General features: G+C 33.6%; 1 protein-coding gene across 2 annotated transcripts in view; it reads right to left on the minus strand.

Annotated features, from left to right (window-relative positions):
* The window catches only part of LOC111052920 (death-associated inhibitor of apoptosis 1), a 73,665-nt gene extending 54,387 nt beyond the window's left edge, over nt 1-19,278 (minus strand). Inside the window, exon 1 of one of the 2 annotated variants that reach the window (XM_039433373.1) lies at nt 6,754-6,875. In XM_039433373.1, coding sequence (XP_039289307.1) covers nt 6,754-6,789 — 36 coding nt within the window. In that variant the 5' untranslated portion in view covers nt 6,790-6,875. Of the gene's footprint in view, nt 1-6,753; nt 6,876-18,632 lie in introns of those variants that run through there. The other variant, XM_039433372.1, reaches the window with a different exon arrangement.
* Nucleotides 19,279-22,473: the final 3,195 nt, after the last annotated feature.

The following is a 22,473-nucleotide window of genomic DNA, read 5'->3' on the forward strand; positions in this document are numbered from 1 at the left end:
CACAACATATTACGATTTTATATGTAAATACAAGTAGCCCTCCACCAAGAAAATGAACAGTCAAACTTGAATATAAAAAAGTGAAAAGCAAGAAGCATGATTCATAAAATAATGCAAGAACTGATTCCGACAAAACTAGATTTCTAAACAAGATTTCTCTTCTCAATACAAGCAGAGTTTCTCTTTACTTTTATATTTGGAGAAACAAGACAAGCAACTTCGTTTCTAACCCACACGCTTCTGCCTACAAACCTACATACAGTCTGCAGACTCTTCACAGACGTTTGGTTTGTAACATACACGTTCACATACAGAGAATGCTGGAGCAGCGATTGGCGAGGTGAGAACCCATTTGTACAGTCCGCAGACTCTTCACAGACATTCGCTTTGTAACACACACGTTCAAAGGGATAAGCACACACAGAGAGTAGACAGAAGTGTTGGAGAGGTGAGAACCCATTTTATACAGTCCGCAGACTCTTCACAGACGTTCGCTTTGTAACACACACGTTCAAAAGGAGTAGCACACACACAGTATGTAAAGAGCGGTTGGCAAAGGTGAGGTCCCATTCATAGAGTCTGCAGACTCTTCACAGACGTTTGCTTTATAACAGTTCTGGGCGAGGTGGGGTCCTATCTAAACGTGTGTGTTACAATACCCACAGTTCTGCGGATAGTCTGTTCTTTTGTGTTCTTGGTTTATGAGTTTTTAGACTTTAGAGTTTTATTGCCACTATACTGTAGTAGTTTCAAAAGAAGATGAAACCGTCAACAATAATTTTAATTCGAATTTGGTTTTTGAGTTTCTCGACTCTACAATCTTACTGCTGCTACTGTAGATTTATTAAAATAAGATTAAATAATCAATAATTCAAATTCGAATAAACGAGAAAGAAAATATAGTTTTCTCCTTCATCATTACTTCTTCTCCTGATAGATGTTCCTTATCCTCCTCACGCTTTATTCCTCCTAATCCTCACAGATTTATTCTTCATTCTTTTCCCGCAGACTTTCTTCTTCGTGTTCTTCTCCACTTGGATTTCTTTTCTATTCTTCTCCTCAGTTCTTCTGTTTCTCCTTCATCTTCTTAAGGATGTGCTAAGGCTAAAAATAAATTTTCTACTCATGATATTTTTCCAAGTTTTTCAATTAGTATATCATCGGGCTATCAAAATGAATAAGTTTTCTCAGGAAAACATTTTTTTCTGATCATTACTTTTTGAGATATGAGCGCCTGAAGTTTGAATTTTTGGGACAGAACATTTCAAATTCGGTAAGAGATAAATCCATGAGATTTAGAGGATAGATTCTTCATGGTATTGTTGATCTAGTAAAACAAAAAGTTTCTGAAAATATCAATTTTTGAAAAAGTTATTCAATTTACTAAAAATAACGAAAAATAACTTCTAGTTAAGTTACACAGTTCCTTACACAGGAAGAAACAAACCAATTCATTTCATTTTAATACAAAGTCTAATTTATTGAGAGTAAAAAGGTGACAATATACGAATTCACAAAAAGTTACCAAGCTAAAAGAGAATACTTATTTTTAATGAGAAGATTGCATTTGGTTTCCACTTAAAATGTCCGCCCATTTAGGATCAAACTTTGTGGTTCCGATCATTAAAATTGATTACAAATGTTCATCTGACAAAGAAGATCTGTATTTGGATTTAACAAACATCATTTTTGAAAATGTCTGCTCACACTTATAGGTAAATCCAAAAAGCTGCTTGTTTACAGCTAATTATTTTACACTAATTAAGAAATTTATTTATTCATTTGCATACAAATGGAGTGGCTAGTAAGAGAAGAGTACTGAACTCACAGTTGTTGTCAAAAATGTGAATAAATAATACTTTTAAAAATCTGTTGCTATAACTCTCGGCGGGCCGGACAAAATCCATCCGTGGGCCGGATGTGGCCCGCGGGCCGTAGGTTGGAGAGCCCTGGTCTAGAATATAGAGGAGTTTCTACTCTCTAGAACAAAATCTATTCAGATATTCTATCTGTAGAGAATACAGCAGACTCACGTGTTTCAACATGTAAGCAGTGCGGTCAATTGAAATCTTTTCAGAGAAACCCGATATCTTGTTAGGACAAGGGAAGGGCAATAGGGGACATATAACAACATATGAGTCATGGCTGTCTATGCATGTGGGTGGACTTGATTACTAGAATCAGTGTGTGGCATATACATATTTACATAATTATGTATATAGTATATGGAGTGGCACCCACTCAAGATAATATATATATATATACAGAGGACACTCCTATACTTGGGAATTGGGAAGGACAAATCATTTTATCTTTTTTCACAACTAAATCCTCGGTAAATTGAGAATCAATATGCAAAATTGCAGGTTAATCAGTTGAGTAGTTCAGACGTGATAATGCGTCATTCGTGGGTTTCCTATCCCGTTCGTGTATAAGCCAATTCTTTCCTTAATAGACTAGAAGGCAACCCGTGCTCAGCAGGGGCCCAATTAAAAAATTGACAAACTGAAAACTTGATCTACTGGAATCTTGAAGAATTTGAAATAGGCCTATAAGTTTCCTCGGTAAATTGAAAATCTATATGAAAGATTTCAAGTTAATCAGTCCAGCTATTCAGACGTGATGATGCAATAAACAAATCTTTATTCATTTATTCTTTATTGATTCATACAATAAGTACATCATCAAAAATGATAGGGAGAGAAAAAATAAGGTAACCTTGTGCTATTCCTCTCCCAAATTTAGATAAGGTTACACATAGACCGAAATAGGTCAAGTCTTGCAGTTGTTAAAAACTTGACATACTTAAAACTTGACCTCTTAGAATCTTGAAGAATTTAAAATAGGCCTATAACCATCCTCGGTAAATTAATAATCTCAAGAATTTCAAGTTAATCAGTCCAGTAGTTCAGACGTGATGATGCAATTAACAAATCTTTATTCATTTATTCTTTATTGATTCATACAATAAGTACATCATCAAAAATGATAGGGAGAGAAAAAATAAGGTAACCTTGTGCTATTCCTCTCCCAAATTTAGATAAGGTTACACATAGACCAAAATAGGTCAAGTCTTGCAGTTGTTAAAAACTTGACATACTTAAAACTTGACCTCTTAGAATCTTGAAGAATTTAAAATAGGCCTATAACCATCCTCGGTAAATTAATAATCTCAAGAATTTCAAGTTAATCAGTCCAGTAGTTCAGACGTGATGATGCAATTAACAAATCTTTATTCATTTATTCTTTATTGATTCATACAATAAGTACATCATCAAAAATGATAGGGAGAGAAAAAATAAGGTAACCTTGTGCTATTCCTCTCCCAAATTCACTATCAAAAATTTCAAGTTAATCAGTCCAGTAGATCAGACGTGATGATGCGTCAAACATAAATTTCCTATCCCGTACGTGTAGAAGCCAATTCTTTCCTTTATTATATTATAGATAATTTTCCAGTTAGACCTATTCTGGCAGCATGTCCATGGGGCTACATTTTTATTCAGTTTTGTGATTAGTTTTAGAACGTCTGAATTCATTTTTATTTGGATTTTAATTTCTTTAAGAATATTTAACAGTAATGTGCACCAATACAAGAGTTGTTCAATACGAAAAAGGATAAAAATCCTATATTGTTACTTTAGATCTTTAAATCTTCATATTGTAATTTATTAGTATTGTATTGCTACATATTCTTTCAAAATTCTATACTTTTTAATTTTCTTTGTTCATTCAGAGCTCCTCTTAGAAGGTTCTCAAAGTTGAGTCTTCCAGAGTTCACAGAGAAGATGATGGTGAAAATCACTGGTGTTGTAAAACTGAACTGAAAGAATCTTATATTGTTACTTAAGATCTTTAAATCTTCATATTGCAATCTATTATTACTGTATTCTCATATTATATTCTTCCAATATTCTATACTTTTCAATTTTCTTTGTTGATTCAGAACTCCTTCTAGAATGTTCCTAGTCCTCCAGAGTTCACAGAGAAGATGATGGTGAAAATCATTGGTCTGTAAAACTGAACTGAACTTGAGCCGTAAAACCGAACTGAACTAACCGATCCTTGTATCCGGTTAGGCCGGAAAACAAAGGAAGGAAATGGGATATATAGTTATGCGATATAAGTAGTATATATATATATACATATATCGTAATACGGTATAAAGTAGTAAATATATAGTAAAATATAATTATATACATATAGAGATGCACCAGTGTGGCTTGCTTGATATAACTGATAGAGACCCCGGAAACTGACGATTTTGAAGGGAACTATACCAATCTGAAGACGATATTAGTTTTAAGGTCCAACTCACACTCACGCGACTCAGCTCAAGAAGAGACTCGACTCTAGTCGAGAGCATGTGTTTTCAAATGGTGACGTCGCGGAGACTAGAGTCGACTGGTCTGAGTGTCACCATTTGGAAACACATGCTCTCGACTAGAGTCGCGTAAGTGTTAGTTGAGAGGATAGACTACTTGATCTTTTCAAGAGTGGTCGAATATCTGATTGAGAAATACCAAGGAAATTTACCGGAAAAAAATTATTAACTTTATAATAGCAATTAATTATAAATATCATAATATAGTCTCCCAGAATAAACTGATAAAGATCCTCTCAAGAGGATAGAGGATAGACTATAGTGAGGTCCAAGTTTATAATGGCAGTGGAGAAAGATAGGAGAACAACGTTGCCGATCCTCTGTCTTGTCAATGCCTTCTACAAGCGGTAGCTGATACAGGTTTAATGATGTAATATTAACTGTTGATTCTCGTTTAAAATAATCGATTATATTTTTCAATATTTTCATAATGAAGATGGAATAATTTGTTGATCAATTATTAATTTTACATTGTTAAAAGACGATCTAGCAACAGAGCAAAGCGAGAAAGAGATAGCGCTTTCCTCTTTGTTGAATGATAGACAAGGATAGCAACACCATTGCTAATCAAACACTGCCATTATAACGTGGACTTCACTATATACTAGATCTTTTCAAGTGTGGACGAATATCTGATTGAGAAATAACAAGGAAGTTTACCGGAAAAAACGTATTAAAACTTGATAATAGCAATTAATAATATTATAATATTCTAATTAATAATTAGTCTCGGAGAATAAACTGATATGGATTATAGATCTCATCAAGAGGGTCCAATGTAACAAGGAAATCCACCGGAAAAAATTAATAATTCAATATTTTTTAATCAATTACCAGTGGAAAGTGATAAAATCAATAGTATGCCTATAATAATCAATTATCAGTGGTAGAATAAAATAATTGATAAATTTGAAATTAGTTTTAGAGGATAAACTGATGGAGAACCTTTCATGAGCGATCGATATAGCAAGGAGATTCTCCGGAAAATTCATCAACTTATATATTATTATCAATTACCTCAATCAAATTACAATCAAGTTAGATAGCCTACAACTAGCATGAATAGATTCCGGGTTGAAATTCAAGAATCATCATTAAAAAAAGAAGTGGAATTGAACTTTTCTGGTGAGGATGAAGACACCAATAACCTTAGGATTGTGCGTAGGTGAAGACGAAAGGTTAGACGAAAGGACCTTCAATTTGGGTGAGATGCGAACCACCAGGAATTGATTTTGAATCTTATAACTTTCTGTGAGCAGAGCTGTATTGAAGCGGACACCCTTCCAACGACAGAACTGAGTGCACGTGGCTTATCTTATCTGTGCGACTAGACGGTTCTGAGAGAACTACTTAATCACTTCAATCAAATTCAAATTATTGTACAAATCCTCAAATCACAACTAAATTAATTACTCATAATCTAATTTGCATGAATTTCAGTTTGATGGAATTTTCATACTGTGGATGAGTATTCCTCACTTATTTGAGTTTTATCATATGAAATCCATAGAAGAAATGAAAATGCTGAAATGTAAATGCTGAGATGGGCAGGGGGTGTGACTAGACTGGACCATATTCGAAACACGCATGTTCGGGGAAGTTTCCGGGTGGCACGGAAATTTCATTTCCCTTATATCACGCCTACCAGAATCTTCTGCTACACCGGTCTATGAGAAGATAATGGAAGAAGATTACGCTGGTATGGACATGTAAATAGACCCAATCATATGACAAGGAAAGTACTTGATATGGAGACACAACCGAGGGACAGAGGCCGACCCAGAATCACATGGCTAGGTTTAGTTCATGAAAATATGAAGCATTTGGACCTGATAAATCAAACGACCCAGAATCGTTCGAACTGGAGACTTAGATCGAAAAGAGCCGACCCCAAATAATGGGAAAAAGGCAAGGAGGAAGAAGAATAAATCCAAAGAAGAAAGTAATATTCATTTCAATGATTCACACTTGAAAGTTTAAAACACGCTATGTGAAAATTTAAATAAATGCTAAAACGGTACTATGATTTATAAGAATGTAATAACTAAGCTAATCTTATTAGGAGACACAATTATAATATAACATTTATTATTTCAAAATGTTTCATAACCTATGAGCTACAAAATTCATCAGTTCCGTATGTGATTCATATTACATGAAGATATCATGTTCCATTAATTTCTATTGTAATCAGATATTCCGGATACATCAAGAATGACTCATAAGAGATTCAAGTTTATACGTTTTGATTATCAGTTTATAATCCCTTGAATATTTTAAATTTACATTCTTTCAGATTCAAAGTTTCATAAAACAGTCTCGATTATGCTAATAATTGAAGTAAAATAGAGCCGCGTTTCATAGCTTACCTCCACGTCATAATCCTCAGATTCTTCACTGCTCATAACTGGGTACAGTCTTTGAAAATTTGATTCAATTTTTGTTTTAGGTTAAAGTAAAGTCTTAAATACTCTGTACAGACATTCCTATTGTAATCCACACACAATACCGTACTGTATTTGAAAGTTATTTTCAATTTTTGTTTTAGGTTGAAGTATAGTCTAGATTACTTTAAACACACTTTCCTATTGTAATCCACACGCAATTTACGGTCTCAGGGCTTGAAAACAACTCGTATGATAATTTATGTTATAATTTAAAATCTCAACAATTCACTGGGAAATTAATGAAAATGCAATGATCTTTTTATATCTGTAGTCTGTAGGTAACGTAATAGTGAGGTCCACGTTATAATGGCAGTGGAGAAAGATAGATCATCTTTAACGATTCTCTGCCTTGCCACTGCCTCCTATATAGAGGATAGCTGATACCGGTATATCTGATGTAATATCGACTGTTCACTCTTGTTCAAAATTATCAATTATATCTTATTCGTCAAGAAACAATATGTTTTTCAATGATTAACAAATAATTTTTTGATATACTATATTTCTACATTGTTAAAAAACGTTCCGGCAACGTTGCAGAGGTGGAAAAGGATAGCGCTATCTGCTTTGTCGAATGATAGACAAGGATAGCAACACCAATGTTAATCAAATTACTCCAATTATTGACCGAACGAAGTGAGGTCTAAGATTCAAGTCGACGGTTTGGCATTTCTCTTAATGTTTAAATGTTTGAATGTTTAAATTTTTATATGTTGCGTATTTACGGCGAAACGCGGTTATAGATTTTCATGAAATTTGACAGGTATGTTTCTTTTTTAATTGCGCGTCGACGTATATACAAGGTTTTTGGAAATTTTGAATTTCAAGGATAATATAAAAGGAAAAGGAGCCTCCTTCATACCCCAAAATTAGAGTAAAAATCAGACTATAGAATTATTCATCATAAATCAGCTGACAAGTGATTACACAGATGTGTGGAGAAGCCAGTCTATTGCTGTATTTCCATAGGGTCTATAATTTCTATCAGGTAGTTGTGGATGAGAATACTGAGTGAGGTCTACTGTTCACAGAACTACTAGTGTTATTCGTCGAGAAACAATACATTTTTCAATGATTAACAAATATTTTGTTGATTAACTATATTTCTATGTTGTTAAAAAACGTTCGGGCAACGTTGCAGAGGTTGAAAAAGATCACGCTATCTTCTTTCTCGAATGATAGACAAGGATAGTAACACTAATGTTAAACAAATACTGCCATTATAACGTGGACCTCACAACACTAACCCACTATAACCTCTTCACTGTAGTTCTATAAATTGAAGTATCAAGTAAGTCTCAAAAAAGAAGAAGGAGAAGGAAAAAGCAAAAACTGAAGATCCCTATAAAATTGAGAGCTCTAAAATAATAACTGTGATAGTTACAGCTATTACAGTGATTAATTGATAGTTTTTATATTATATAGAGAAACTAGTTGATAGATGATATACTATGATAGTAATGACAATCTTGGTTTAACTGAAGTAACTTGGGTTATTGTTAAAGTACTATATGTCACTACTCAGTAACTATCAAATCCACAGTAAGACACAGTATTCACAGTAACACATCAACTATAATTCAACTTTATAGCCTACCAGGAGTTATAGCTTTCAGGGTTTCAAAGACTGTCAATTCAAAACTGTTCTATTACGAAACACATAGGGCCCTCAATTTTTAAAAGCACGTATAGTAACAATGTATATGACACTGAGAGATATAGTTATAAAGATTCAGCGCGAGCATAGAGGGTTTCACAATATGCAGACTGCTCTATAGTTGTGTAATGTAGTACTTAAACTCCTATCATGCTATCTAGAAAGCAATTGATGAATTTTCGTCAATTTTTGTGAATTACTGCCAATTAACTGATAAAAAATTGTGGCAATTTTCTACAGGCACGTTCTTCACAAGCAGTGTCATTTTTAGATCGTGAATTTGACGTTGACAAAGTTAAAAATTGAGTAAAATCTGACACTTATTTTGTTCACTGTAATTTCCATATTATAGCACTAGATTTGAGCTTCAGTAAGGTCCATATTATAATGACAGTATTTTGAATGAAAAAGACTAAGAAATTGTCAAAAAACCACAGATTTATTGATACTTAGAAAGACCGGTTTCGGTTATTACACCATTGTCAATCTCTGATAAACTCTGAGTTTATCCGAATGAACTAACCGAAACCGGTCTTTCTAAGTATCAATAAATCTGTGTTTTTTGACAATTTCTTAGTCTTTTTCATTCAATATGAATAATTACCGCAATATCAACTTCACAACTACACAAAAAGTGACAGTATTTTATCAACATTGATGTTGCTATTCTTATCTATTATTCGACACAGCAGATAGTGCTATCCTTTTCTAGCTCTGCAGCGTTGCTGGATCGTTTGTTAACAATGTAGAAATATAATAAACAAATACTCAATCTCAATTATGAAAAATTATTATTGAATTACAGTATTGAAAAATATTATATTTTCTTTACGAATGAAATATAATTGATTATTTCAAACTAGAACGAACAGTTAATATTACACCGGTATCACCTATTCTCTATAGAAGGCAGTGGCAACGCAGGGAATCGGCAACACTTGGCTCCTATCTTTTTCCACTGCCGTTACAACGTGGACCTCACTATAGATTTCTTTCGGAAAAGAAATATCCTCACGATTTTCAACGGTTTCAATAATAAACGATATTGTGACAAATTGATTTTTACGTCCAATTAGCACTGCAATTTTCAAAGCACGTACTTTGAAACTACTTCAAAGTATGTTTGAAGGAATGATACTTTGACAGACTTTTTATGTTTTATCTTATCTACGTGAGTTCAAATGTAGCCTTGCCTTGAAAGATTATTGCTTTACGTATTCACACTATGTTACTAAGATACCTGACTCCATAAATCTACTTCTAACATGATTTCGCAATAGACAAAAAATGGACACTCATCTTCTCTTTACAAGTGCGTACAGACTTATACGCCACGAACACGCGAATTTCACTTTTAAAGTAGGCGCACACAGATCGTCATCGGACGGACGGCACGCATCGGACGGATCGGACGATTAGATTTAGATTCAATTGGAGTGCGCATACCTAACCGCATCATATAGGTATACGCACTCCAATTGAAAACAATGCATCAAATCTAATCGTCCGATCCGTCCGATGCGTGCCGTCCGTCCGATGACGATCTGTGTGCGCCTACCTTAATCAGCCGATTAATCTTGTAAGACTATTCTTCCATTGATTCATACAATAAGTACATCATTAAAATGATAGGGAGAGAAAAAATAAGGTAACCTTGTGCTATTCCTCTCCCAAATTTAGATAAGGTCACACATAGTCCTAAATAGGTTGAGTCTTGTAGTTGTTTACTTTTTCAGTCCTTAATCATTTTCACAAAGTAGATTTGATGATATAGGTCTACTTATAAGCTTACTAGCCGTCAGGCTCGCTTCGCTCGCCATATCCGTCTAGCCAGGGGGCTCCGCCCCCTGGACCCCCGACAAGATAGTCCAAGAATGAGATCAGCAGGCTCGCTTCGCTCGCCTGCATTTTTCATTTGTGCATTTTTATCATATGTTAGGACGATCCAGTCGGGGATCCAGACTAAACGTCTGGCTAAACGGATATGGCGAGCGAAGTGAGCCGGACGGCTAGTAATATAATATTCCCAGGGATAGCTCTGATTGAAGTAGCAGTGCCCAATCAATTTTTTCGTGATAAATGCATTCCAATCTTGAAATTTGGTGCCAACCTAACAAAGTCAACTCAACTTAATGCCAACCTGACAAAATTATAAATTTAGTTACCAGTTAACAACTGTTTCGAAGAGGTACTCTCTCTAGATTATAGTTCTATATTAACATATGGTATGGACATTTTTCAATTATAATTAAGAGAATAAGAAGAATATACATGCTAAAAGACGAACTTAAAATCCTTAAAAACCACCCATAGAGTTAAAATATTGCCAAAAGATTTCTTAGTGCGCCTCTAAATGGCCAACTGAACACACCTACCAAATTTGAACGTTTTTGGTCCGGTAGATTTTTAGTTCTGCGAGTGAGTGAGTAAGTCAGTCAGTCAGTGAGTGAGTGCCATTTCGCTTTTATTATAAGCTTATGAGGATCATATGCTTATTATATAATGTTTTTACTGTTTATATACAAATATACTGATATAAACTGAATGAAAATGATCAGCTGTTGAAAAGCTGAATGCGCTCATATCTGTATCCTCTTGAAAGCAACAGGTACTTGACGAACTGAAAACTTGATGTACTGAAGTTGACTACCCAAACTGATCCTCGATCATCTGAGATGAAGTGAATGTCACCCATTTCTAGCTGTTTCAGTACGGTACTCATTGATTCTAGTAAATTTAAGCTGCGTTTACACCAACGTTATTAATACAAAACGTTAATAACTCAATCCTTATAGATTCTATTAGATTGAACATATCTTATCATACACATGATGCACATATGTGTTTGTCAAGTTCCGTTCTATCTAATAGAATCTATAAGGATTAAGTTATTAACATTTTGTTAATAACTTTGGTGTAAACGCAGCTTTAAATTCCATGAAGAAATTCAAAAATCAATCTATACCAATACTAATCATAGAAAAATTGGGCTGGAGAATAATAAGTAGAAGTACTCTGATTTTCATTTCATTTCATTTCATTTATTCAACTCAAAACAAAACAGATACAAAAATAATCATATACACTTTGTGATATATTATCCCTCTAGCTACAAGCTATTTGAGGGATTAAAAAAAATTAAATTTAATCAATAAATATCAACAGTTCTTATTGATTTCTTCTTATTATTATTTTTCCACAATAGAGTCCAAGTAGAATGTTCAGTCAACTTTTCATATCGATGTACACATAAGTATCGATTTTCACTATTATTTATTTTCCATTTCAATTTGCATCACAGGAAGATATTAGACCACTCTATGTAACCATTTATTCATAGCAATCAATTAACCGAATAACTATTCATTCACTGCTCCTCTAGATCTAGAATGCATTGCATTTTTTTTTCACAACGTCCTAACCTCCAAAGCAACCTTAAACTTTATTATTTATTAATAACTAAGTACAATGTTAAACTTTATTATATTATATTTATTATCTATATTTCAAATAGACCAGAGAGTATCTCCTATACTGAGGTTCACGTTATAATAATTATAAACAGAACTGTAATACTAATTTTCAAAATAACTTACTCATATTTCAAATACTTATAATCTATTTGTAGTTGTTCTAAATGTCCTTTAAAGGAATGCAAGAGAGCTACTGTCCTTGTCTACAACTTAATGGCGCTTTAAAACCTGTCTGCCCACCTTTAAAGGTCATAGGAACGAATATTGTGAGCACGTGATTAGGGTAGCGCGTGCGGGAGCTGTTGAGCTGAATGATAACGTGCATTTAAATCACTAACACAAATGCAGTAAGCACTGGTCTACGCCTAGCTTCACTGTGACTCATCGTGGCATAGTAGACTCAGTAGGAGATATTCTCTGGTCTATTTGAAATCGAAAGACTTCTAGTTTTTATTTTCCAACCCATTTTTTCTATTATTAGAATTGGTATAGATTGAATTTTGAAATCCTTCATGTATTCTTAAATATATAAATATCATGTCATAAAAATCTGGTGTGGCGCACTCACACAACTTTCCTTGCCGTTATGAAAATTTATCACCTGACGATAGTGTTCACGCGCATCTCAAGTCTACTATTTAGAGATCTAAGCCAGCTGGTGACAGGACAATAACGCAGGGGACACACGAGGTCTGCTATCACTTCATAGTGAATGATTTAATAGAATCAACAGTTGTAATTGGATAATCACATTTTCTCGAATTTCGAGCTTATTTTCAATTTTAGGTGAAAATGTTACTGAACATTAATTGTAGAGATTTTCATGCTGAATCTTTTCCACTTGAATGTTTTGTATCTGAAGCCCTATAATTGGGAAACTAAAATCAAACTTTGCATAGATGGGGAGGATGTCCTGAAATTTTTACAGATATGGGACTTGTGGCAGTTGATAGAGCTTATCAATAAACTATTCTAGGTATAAATTTGATAAAAATCGTTGGAGCCGTTTTCGAGAAAATCGCGAAAAACCCTGTTTTTGACAACATTTTCGCAATTTTAGCCACCATGCTAAGATAGATTTCTAAGATCCTTGATGGAATTCAACTATACTCTAGTGAGGTCCACGTTATAATGGCAGTATTTGATTAATATGGTGTTGCTATCCTTGTCAATCATTCGACAAAGCAAATAGCGCTATGCTTTTCTAGCTCCGCAACGTTGCCAGATCGTTTTCCAACAATGTAGAAATATAACTAGTAGTTCTGCGAACAGTAGACCTCGCTCATGAATACAACTTTCAAATTAATGAGAAGGGCCATTATGAAAGCATATTGTGAAGATTTAGCAATGTCATCTATTATTTTTCCCATTGAAAATTTTAAATGTTAAATATTTAATATACTTCATAAAATGTATTATTCAATCATTGAAATATGATTGATTATTTCAAACAAGAATGGACAGTCAATATTTATTGCAAGTTAATCAGTTGAATAGTTCAGATGTGATGATGCGTCATTCGTGAATTTCCTATCCCGTATGTGTATAAGCCAGTTCTTTCCTTTATTATATACTAGTAGTTCTGTGGACAGTAGACCTCACGCAGTGGATTCTCATCCACAAGTACCTGATTGAAACTATAATAGACCTTATGGAAATACAGCAATAGACTGGCTTCTCCACACATCTGTGTAATCACTTGTTAGCTGATTTATGATGAATAATATTCTATAGTCTGATTTTTACTCTTATATTGACGTATGAGGGAGGCTCCTTTTTCCTTTTATATTATCCTTGAAATGCAAAATTTCCAAAAACCTTGTATATAGTCTACATCGACGCGCAATTAAAAAAGGAACATACCTGTCAAATTTCATGAAAATCTTTTACCGCGTTTCGCCGTAAATGCGCAACATATACACATTCAAACATTCAAACATTTAAACATTAAGAGAAATGCCAAACCGTCGACTTGAATTTTAGACCTCACTTCGCTCGGTCAACTAGCAGGTAACCCGTGCTCCGCAAGGATCTAATTGAAAAATTGACAAACTGAAAACTTGATCTACTGAAATCTTGAACATATACCAGTATCAACTATATTCTATAGATGGCAGTGACAGAGAATCGGCAACGGTGTTCTCCTATCTTTCTCCACTGCCACTTATATAACGTGGACCTCATTATCGGCCCATGAAAGATAAAAATATTCTCTGCTACAAGGGAACCCACTCAAGTTTATCAAATGATTAAAATACTAATTGCTGTTAAATGTTTCTAAGTAACACCCTAACAATTCACTACATAATGACCTACAATAATAATCACTATCAACTTGTAAATGACTGACTTACATGCCTACTCAATACATGTTACGTGGACGGTATTTTAACACAGACAAATTTTAATCTATTACTCATCCCACAGGAAATGCATACCTCAAACAATTCGAATTCCTCAGCTGTTAGTGAGGTATGCAATAAAGGAAACAAAACACGATTTAAGCATTAATGATTGGTTTGATATACACTAATAATCATTCATATCATTAATGAGGTATGCGGAATGTAATAAAGTAAACAAAACACGATTTATGCATTAATGATTCGTCAATTTTTTTCAGAATTTGAATTCATCAAGTGTTTACTCTACGTGTGACATTTTTGAATGCGTCATTCGAAAAGAACGACGAGAACATCACGCGATGAATAACAATAAATTAGAAGATGATGAAAAGTAGAATAAGAAGCTGGAGGAGGAGGAGGAGGAGGAGGAGGAGGAGGAGAAGGAGGAAAGGATGAGTAAGAAGAAGAAGAGGGTGATGATGTTGATGAGGAGGATGAGGAGAAGTTGGTGTTTGTGGGGGAGGATGTGGAGGAAGAGGAGGAGGAGGAGAAGAAGAAGAAGAAGAAAAAAAGAAGAAGGAGAAGAAGGAGAAGAAGAGGAAGGAGAGGAGGAGGAGGAGACGAAGAAGAAGAAGAAGAAGAAGAAGAAGAAGAAGAAGAAGAAGAAGAAGAAGAAGAAGAGAAGAAGAAGAAGAAGAAGAAGAAGAAGAGAGAAGAAGAAGAAGAAGAAGAAGAAGAAGAAGAAGAAGAAGAAGAAGAAGAAGAAGAAGAAGCGAGAAGAAGAAGAAGAAGAAGAAGAAGAAGAAGAAGAAGAAGAAGAAGAAGAAGAAGCAAGAGGAAGAAGAAGAAGAAGAAAAAGAAGAAGAAGAAAAAGCAAGAAGATGACAAATGTTTACAATATTCAGTGCGACCTTCAATCGGCCTTTCCAACTTCAAAATAACGTTGATGATTATGATGATAGTAATAATTTCCATTGAGGAAAGTCTCCGTAGTTATTTTCCATTGGGCGTAAACAACAGCTTAATTTTCCCCCACTTACACGCTAGAGTTTCTCCATAGATAAATAGTGATGTCAACTAATTTGTCAACTAAATTCAACTAAAAATGTCAACTGATTTTTGTCAACTAGTTTTTATCACCTGTCGTAAGATCACGCTTGATCAACAAAACGTTTCTTATCACCTTCTGTGAAGAAAAGTTGGCATTACTGATTGTTTTCCTATCTATGTTATTAAATTTTGTTCGTTGAAGTACAGTTCTATTTTAATGGGACATATTTTGTAAGTTTTCTTGAAGAGTTGTACTGATAAGCCGAAAGCTTGCTCTATCACGAAAAAACGTTGAAAAATATTGTTAGACTAGTTTTGCTATCACTGAAAACATGCAGTTTGAATGCTACTACTGTAGTTTTTCTGTTATCTTCCGAATAGATTATGGAATTTTTTATCTTCTATGGATCTTTAAGTGGACATGTAGTCATTAGGATGATTTAATTGGAATAATATTGAAGATATGAAGACCTGCTCGGTTAATACAATGAGAGAAATACTGGAAAAAATATTACTTATTTTCTTATTCAATAAGACCTACTCGGTTAATACAATGAGAGAAATACTAGAAAAAATATTACTTATTTTCTTATTCAATAAGACCTACTCGGTTAATACAATCAGAGAAATACTAGAAAAAATATTACTTATTTTCTTATTCAATATGACATATTCGGTTAATACAATGAGAGAAATACTAGAAAAAATAATACTTATTTTCTTATTCAATAAGACCTACTCGGTTAATACAATGAGAGAAATACTAGAAAAAATATTACTTATTTTCTTATTCAATAAGTCCTACTCGGTTAATACAATCAGAGAAATACTAGAAAAAATATTACTTATTTTCTTATTCAATAAGACCTACTCGGTTAATACAATGAGAGAAATACTGGAAAAAATATTACTTATTTTCTTATTCAATAAGACCTACTCGGTTAATACAATGAGAGAAATACTAGAAAAAATATTACTTATTTTCTTATTCAATAAGACCTACTCGGTTAATACAATCAGAGAAATACTAGAAAAAAATTACTTATTTTCTTATTCAATATGACATATTCGGTTAATACAATGAGAGAAATACTAGAAAAAATAATACTTATTTTCTTATTCAATAAGACCTACTCGGTTAATACAATGAGAGAAATACTAGAAAAAATAATACTTATTTTCTTATTCAATAAGACCTACTCGGTAATACAATGAGAGAAATACTAGAAAAAATATTACTTATTTTCTTATTCAATAGACCTACTCGGTTAATACAATCAGAGAATACTAGAAAAAAATTACTTATTTTCTTATTCATATGACATATTCGGTTAATACAATGAGAGAAATACTAGAAAAAATATTACTTATTTTCTTATTCAATAAGACCTACTCGGTTAATACAATGAGAGAAATATTAGAAAAAATATTACTTATTTTCTTATTTCTGGTGGAAGAAGAAGAAGAAAAAGAAGAAGAAAAAGAGAAGAAAAATAGAGGAAGAAGAAGAAACCAATAATCACGTGACTACGTGACCATGTGGAAAGCGAACGGGATTAGAAAACTTGAAAAGAAGTACAAAACAGCAAGCAACAGCTAGAATGTTTCGAATTCCCCATCAATTATAGAAAGGCGTGATGAACTTGGAATTTTCTGAACTGTTTAAGAAACAGTCTATTGACAGAACGGTTTCAAAAGCCAAGAATGCAAGAGAAATCAAATCGATGGATCCGTTTACTTTTGAACAGCTTTATTTGAGAATAAAAAACCTAAAATGTCAGCCTATAAGAATGAGACTGAGTATTGGGTGACATTCATTTCATACAGATATCAGTTTATCCAGAATCAGCTGTGTGATCGAAGTTTATGTTCTATGGTTGCACAAAAGCCTGTTAAATTTTAATCGTGATTAAATGCCTCAAGAACCAATCAGAGAAGCCTTCTTTCCGAAAAGGCCTTCTCTGATTAAATCATGATTAAAATTTAACAGGCTTTTGTACAATCGGGTTTTGTTTATATTATCATCTACAATAATATTATCAAAACATTTTCAATGATATCAACACATCATATACTATTAAACGAGCAATTTCTGTTTATATGTTTAGATGTTAGTATTTCACCGGATCTCGAAAACGGCTCTAACGATTCTCTCAAAATTCAGAACATAGTAGGTTTATAATATAAAGATTCGATTGCACTAGGTCTCATCCCTGGAAAAACTCTCTGAAGGACATTAAAAGTATAATTCATCATTGGATTAACAGATTTCGTTGTCTGTTGATAACAGAAGATGTTGTGCCTGTGTGGGAGATCAGCTGTGTAATCATTCAAACAGCTAACCGTATCTCGCGAGAAATATTATCTAGAAATTTCAAAAGACTATCAAAATAATCTGATTTGTTGACATGACATGGTTTATCACTCTAAGTTAGAGTATATCATAATATTCAAAGTTAATAATTATTTTACAGTTTTAAGTGATTAGTGAGTGTTATTTTGTTATTCAATTTGGTTTGTAAACAATATAAATAAGAACTTTTCTGTTTTCTGAATTCAAGAGTGTATGAAACATAACCTACTTTTTGGACCATTTATAGTGTATAAATCAAAATTCGGGGAAGAAACAGTTTTGGGCTGTGCCTGTTTGTCTTTCCCAATCATTTTGAAGAATTGTGCTCTGTTTATCAATAAATAAATAACGAGCGAAGCTCGGTGCCCCGATATTTGCTATATAATAGCTGAAACCTAACCTCCAACCAACCCAACCAACCATTGAAACACAATGAAACAGAACTTTTTAGGTTTTGTCGTGATGTATATAGATGAAGTGAAATCGAGAGGAACTGAGACTCTCCCTGAGTACTTAAAAAGAACTAGAGTACAATATGACCTGTTTTCACAAAAGCCTGATGATTTATTATCATGATTAAATTCCACGAGAACCAATCAGAGAAGGCTTTTTTGAAAGGAAGGCTTCTCTTCTCTTCTGATTGGTTCTCGTGGCAATTAATCACAGTTAAAATTTAACAGGCTTTTGTGCAACCAGACTTGAGTATTATTAAGATTATGTTTTTGAAGGGACGGATTCAAGGATCCAAAGGTTCAAAGAACCTCCACGTCAACCGAAGCTTATTGTCTGTCTATTAAGATTAAGTAGAACATTAAATTAATAATTTTTCAAGCTCTCCATCACCTAATGAACTCCATAGTTATCTTGAGACTACATTTTATGTGACATCCAAACCACCAATAATAGATGAAAACTCAACTCACCATCTCTTTACTGGAAAACTCCCCACTTTTCTGTGCAGGGCCCGAGAAACATCTCCTCAATTTTGGGACGCACCTCGTACCATTTCCCAGCTCCACATCAAAACTGAGTCTTCTTTGCAACACGACATTCTGAACACTCTGATAACAGGACGATAAATTACGCGTTCGCATTTGAATTTCGCTTGGAGTCTGCGAATAAAATTTTCTGAGTTTCCACAGCATTTTTGTGCTGATTGACTCTAAAGCGGGGTTATTTGTTTCAAAATTTGAGGTTTCCGAATTTCCCCCCTCAGATCCACGGCTTGTTCCAGGCTTTTCGGGATTATTTGGGTCGAAATTTGATTTTTTCGAATTTCCCCCCTCAGATCCACGGCTTGTTCCAGGGTTTCCAGGATTATTTTTATCGAAATTTGAGTTTTCCGAATTTCCCGCCTCTGATCTACTGTTTTTTCCAGGGTTTTCGTGGTTATTTGTGTCGAAATTTGAGTTTCCCGGATTTCCCGCTTCTGATCCAGTTCTAGGTGTGTAAAAATTTGAATTTTTGAAATTTCCCACCTCTGATCTACTTGTCCCAGGTGTGTAAAAATTTGAATTTTTCAAATTTCCCACCTCTGATCTACTCGTCCCAGGTGTGTCAAATTTTGAATTTTTCAAATTTCCCGCCTCAGATACACTGCTTGTTCCATGGTTTTCTATTGGGTTGATGGTAACACAGCTACAATAATTATTAGAATTCAAATCTTCTCTAAATCTATTTAACCTAGCTGCTAAGGAAGTATTGTTTGTATCAGATTCCAAATTACTAGTTGATAATAAGGAGTTGTTTGTATCAGTTCCCAATATACTATTCTCTGATAAATCTCTGATAGCCCTAGTTGTTGATATTGAGTTACTTGTATTACAAACACAATAATTTGTACCCAAATTTTCACTTCCTCTATTTTTCCTATTTGCTACTATACCGGTAGTATCTGAACCCAAATTACGAGCTGTTAATAGAGTGTTCTTTGTATCACGTTCCAAATTACTACTCTCAAATAAATCTCCCTCACTACTAGCTCTCACTGTTTGTTTTGAGTTACTGTTAACACAAACACAATAATTTGCACCCAAATTTCCACTTTCCCTATCAACCCTAGCTGGTACTATACCGGTAGCATCTAACCCCGAATTACTTGCCCCTGTTGAAACCCCTGGAACTCTGTTAGTTTCATAACTTGAACTAGCGGTTTCAAAATCTCTCACTGAACTAAAACTGGCTCGATTAGGCTCGTGGATGTTATCAGAATCTTTTGATAGACTTGTTGTGGTTTGTTTTATCTTCCATTTTGATTTCAGTTTTGTTGCGTAGTTCCTTGATTTATCTCAGACTCAGTTCTTTCTGGTGGTGTTGATAGGTGTCCTGGAAACAACGGTAGAATATTAGATTACAGATGGAGATTACAGAAATATTGCATTTATTCAAATGCTAATGGATTAATAATTATAATTGTACGAAAATTCAAATGAATGCTGTAAATAACCCTACTTTTAATAACCCTATTTACAGCATTTGATTTGGATTTTCGTTTAATAATGATTGTTATGAAGATTAGATTGATTAGATATTTGTTGAAATTTACTTGTATGTTGCTTACAAGGTGTTGTAACTAGGCTGTAAATTTGGATGTTATTTTGATCACAATGTAAGATGAAAATTCGTTATTTTCTGATATATTTTATGAGCGGTTTAACTAGGTATCCTATACTATTAAACGAGCAACTTCTGTTTATATGTTTAGATGTTTGGATGTTTAGATGTTTATATGTTTGTATTTTTGTATCATATTACTAAGACAGATTGTTGATATCCTATACTATTAAAGGAGCAACTTCTGTTTATATATTATGTTCAGATGTTTAGATGTTTGTATTTCACTGGGATCTCGAAAACGGCTCTAACGATTCTCACGAAATGCAGAACATAGTAGGTTTATAATATAAAGATTCGATTGCACTAGGTCTCATCCCTGGGAAAACTCGCTGAAGGACATTAAAAGGATAATTATTATTCATCCTTGGAAAAACAGATGATGATAATAATTATTTCGTCGTCTGTTGGTGATGGAAGTGAGTGAGCGAGTTCATGTGTGTGGGACTGTGTCAAAATTATGACTCAGCTGTTGAACTGGACTATAATACTACCCGTTCAAAAATATCGAACATCTTGAAAATGTATCTCTCCATCAACGTTAGTAGACAGTTGACTATAATACTACCCGTTCAAAAACATCGATCATCTTGAAAATGTATCTTTCCAGCAACCTTGTAGACAGTTGCAGCCTTACCTGATAACAGCGGTTGCAAAAAAGCCGAGTAATTTTCAATCCTGATTTAATTCCAGTAGATCCATCTTTTTGAAATGGTCTTCTCTGATTTGGTTCACGTGAACTTAATTGGTTCACAATTTGGTTCACGGATGCAACTTAATCAGGATTGAAATTTAACCGGCTTTTGTGCAACTGGGCCTTTGGGAGGGAATTTTTTGCATTCTTCTGGGAATTAATCTCAATTTGCTGTGATTAGATAGAAAATTTCTGTATCAATGTTATTATAATTTCTTCTTTCGTAATAAATTTTTTATGCTCTTGTACCCCAGAGCGAATCTCGGTCCCCGATATTCTCATCTTAACGGAGATTGGTTGTAGATTTGAAAGTTTAAGAAAAAATTGAAATAAGGTACTGTAATTTCCTTAAAACAATGGTAGAGGATTAGATTGATATATTTTTTTTGCAATTTGCTATCACTATTGTAAGTCGAATAATTCGTATTTCTGATGCTTTATGAGTGGCTTCAGTATCTCATCTTAATGGAGATTAATTTTAGATTGAAAGATCACAAAATTGAAATTATAATATTATGTCTTCAAAATACCGATAATATGATTAGATTGAAAGTATTTTGGATGCAAATCTAGCAATTCACTATCACAGACACAATTGTAAGTCAAGTCACAGGGAAAAGTATACTACCATACCCACATCTCTAATAATATGAGGGTATATATATGGGATATGAGGGCATATGATACATAAGGGCAATACGTTATGAGGGCAATAATGGGATGTAGTTTCTGGTGCCTCACATATGTATATTTTCAAATAAATAAAAATAGCATAATCTAAAAATAGTCAAATCTAATTTGTGGTCAAATAATTCATATTTTTGACATGAGTGGTTCTACAGTAAGGTCTACATCATGATATTTGATTAACATTGATGCTGCTATCCTTGTCTATCATCAACAAAGCAGAAAGTGCAATCCTTTTCTAGCTCCCGAGCGTTGCCAGATCGTGCTTTAACAATGTTGAAATGGTTAACGAATTTAATCTCAATTATGTAAATTTATTACTCAAGCATTGAAAGATATATTTTCTTGACGAATAAAATTATTATTCATTTTAAACAAGAATAAACAGTTCAAACATCGGACTATATAGGTATCAGGAGGAATCCTTCATAAAAGGCAGTGGAAAGGCAGATAATCGGCATAGTTCTTCTGTGATCTTTCTCTATAACGTAGACCTCACTATACACGGTGTATGTTATTTAGATATGACTATACGGAAATATAAATCTCATTAAGATAAGATGGTCATAATCCGTATATGTATAAACAAATAAATAAAAGAAGTTTTCAATTGAAAATACAAGAAAGAATTAATGAGAATGTACTCAAAGTACTGAGAAGTACTTGTACAAATGAAACATTACTCACGTTGTAAAAAAAAAACTATACTATCATTACAACGAACATAATATATGAATGAATCATTCATAAACAAATTTACAATAGTATTA

Source organism: Nilaparvata lugens, chromosome 7 (assembly GCF_014356525.2).
Source record: "Nilaparvata lugens isolate BPH chromosome 7, ASM1435652v1, whole genome shotgun sequence".
NCBI classification, from domain to species: Eukaryota; Metazoa; Arthropoda; class Insecta; order Hemiptera; family Delphacidae; genus Nilaparvata; species Nilaparvata lugens.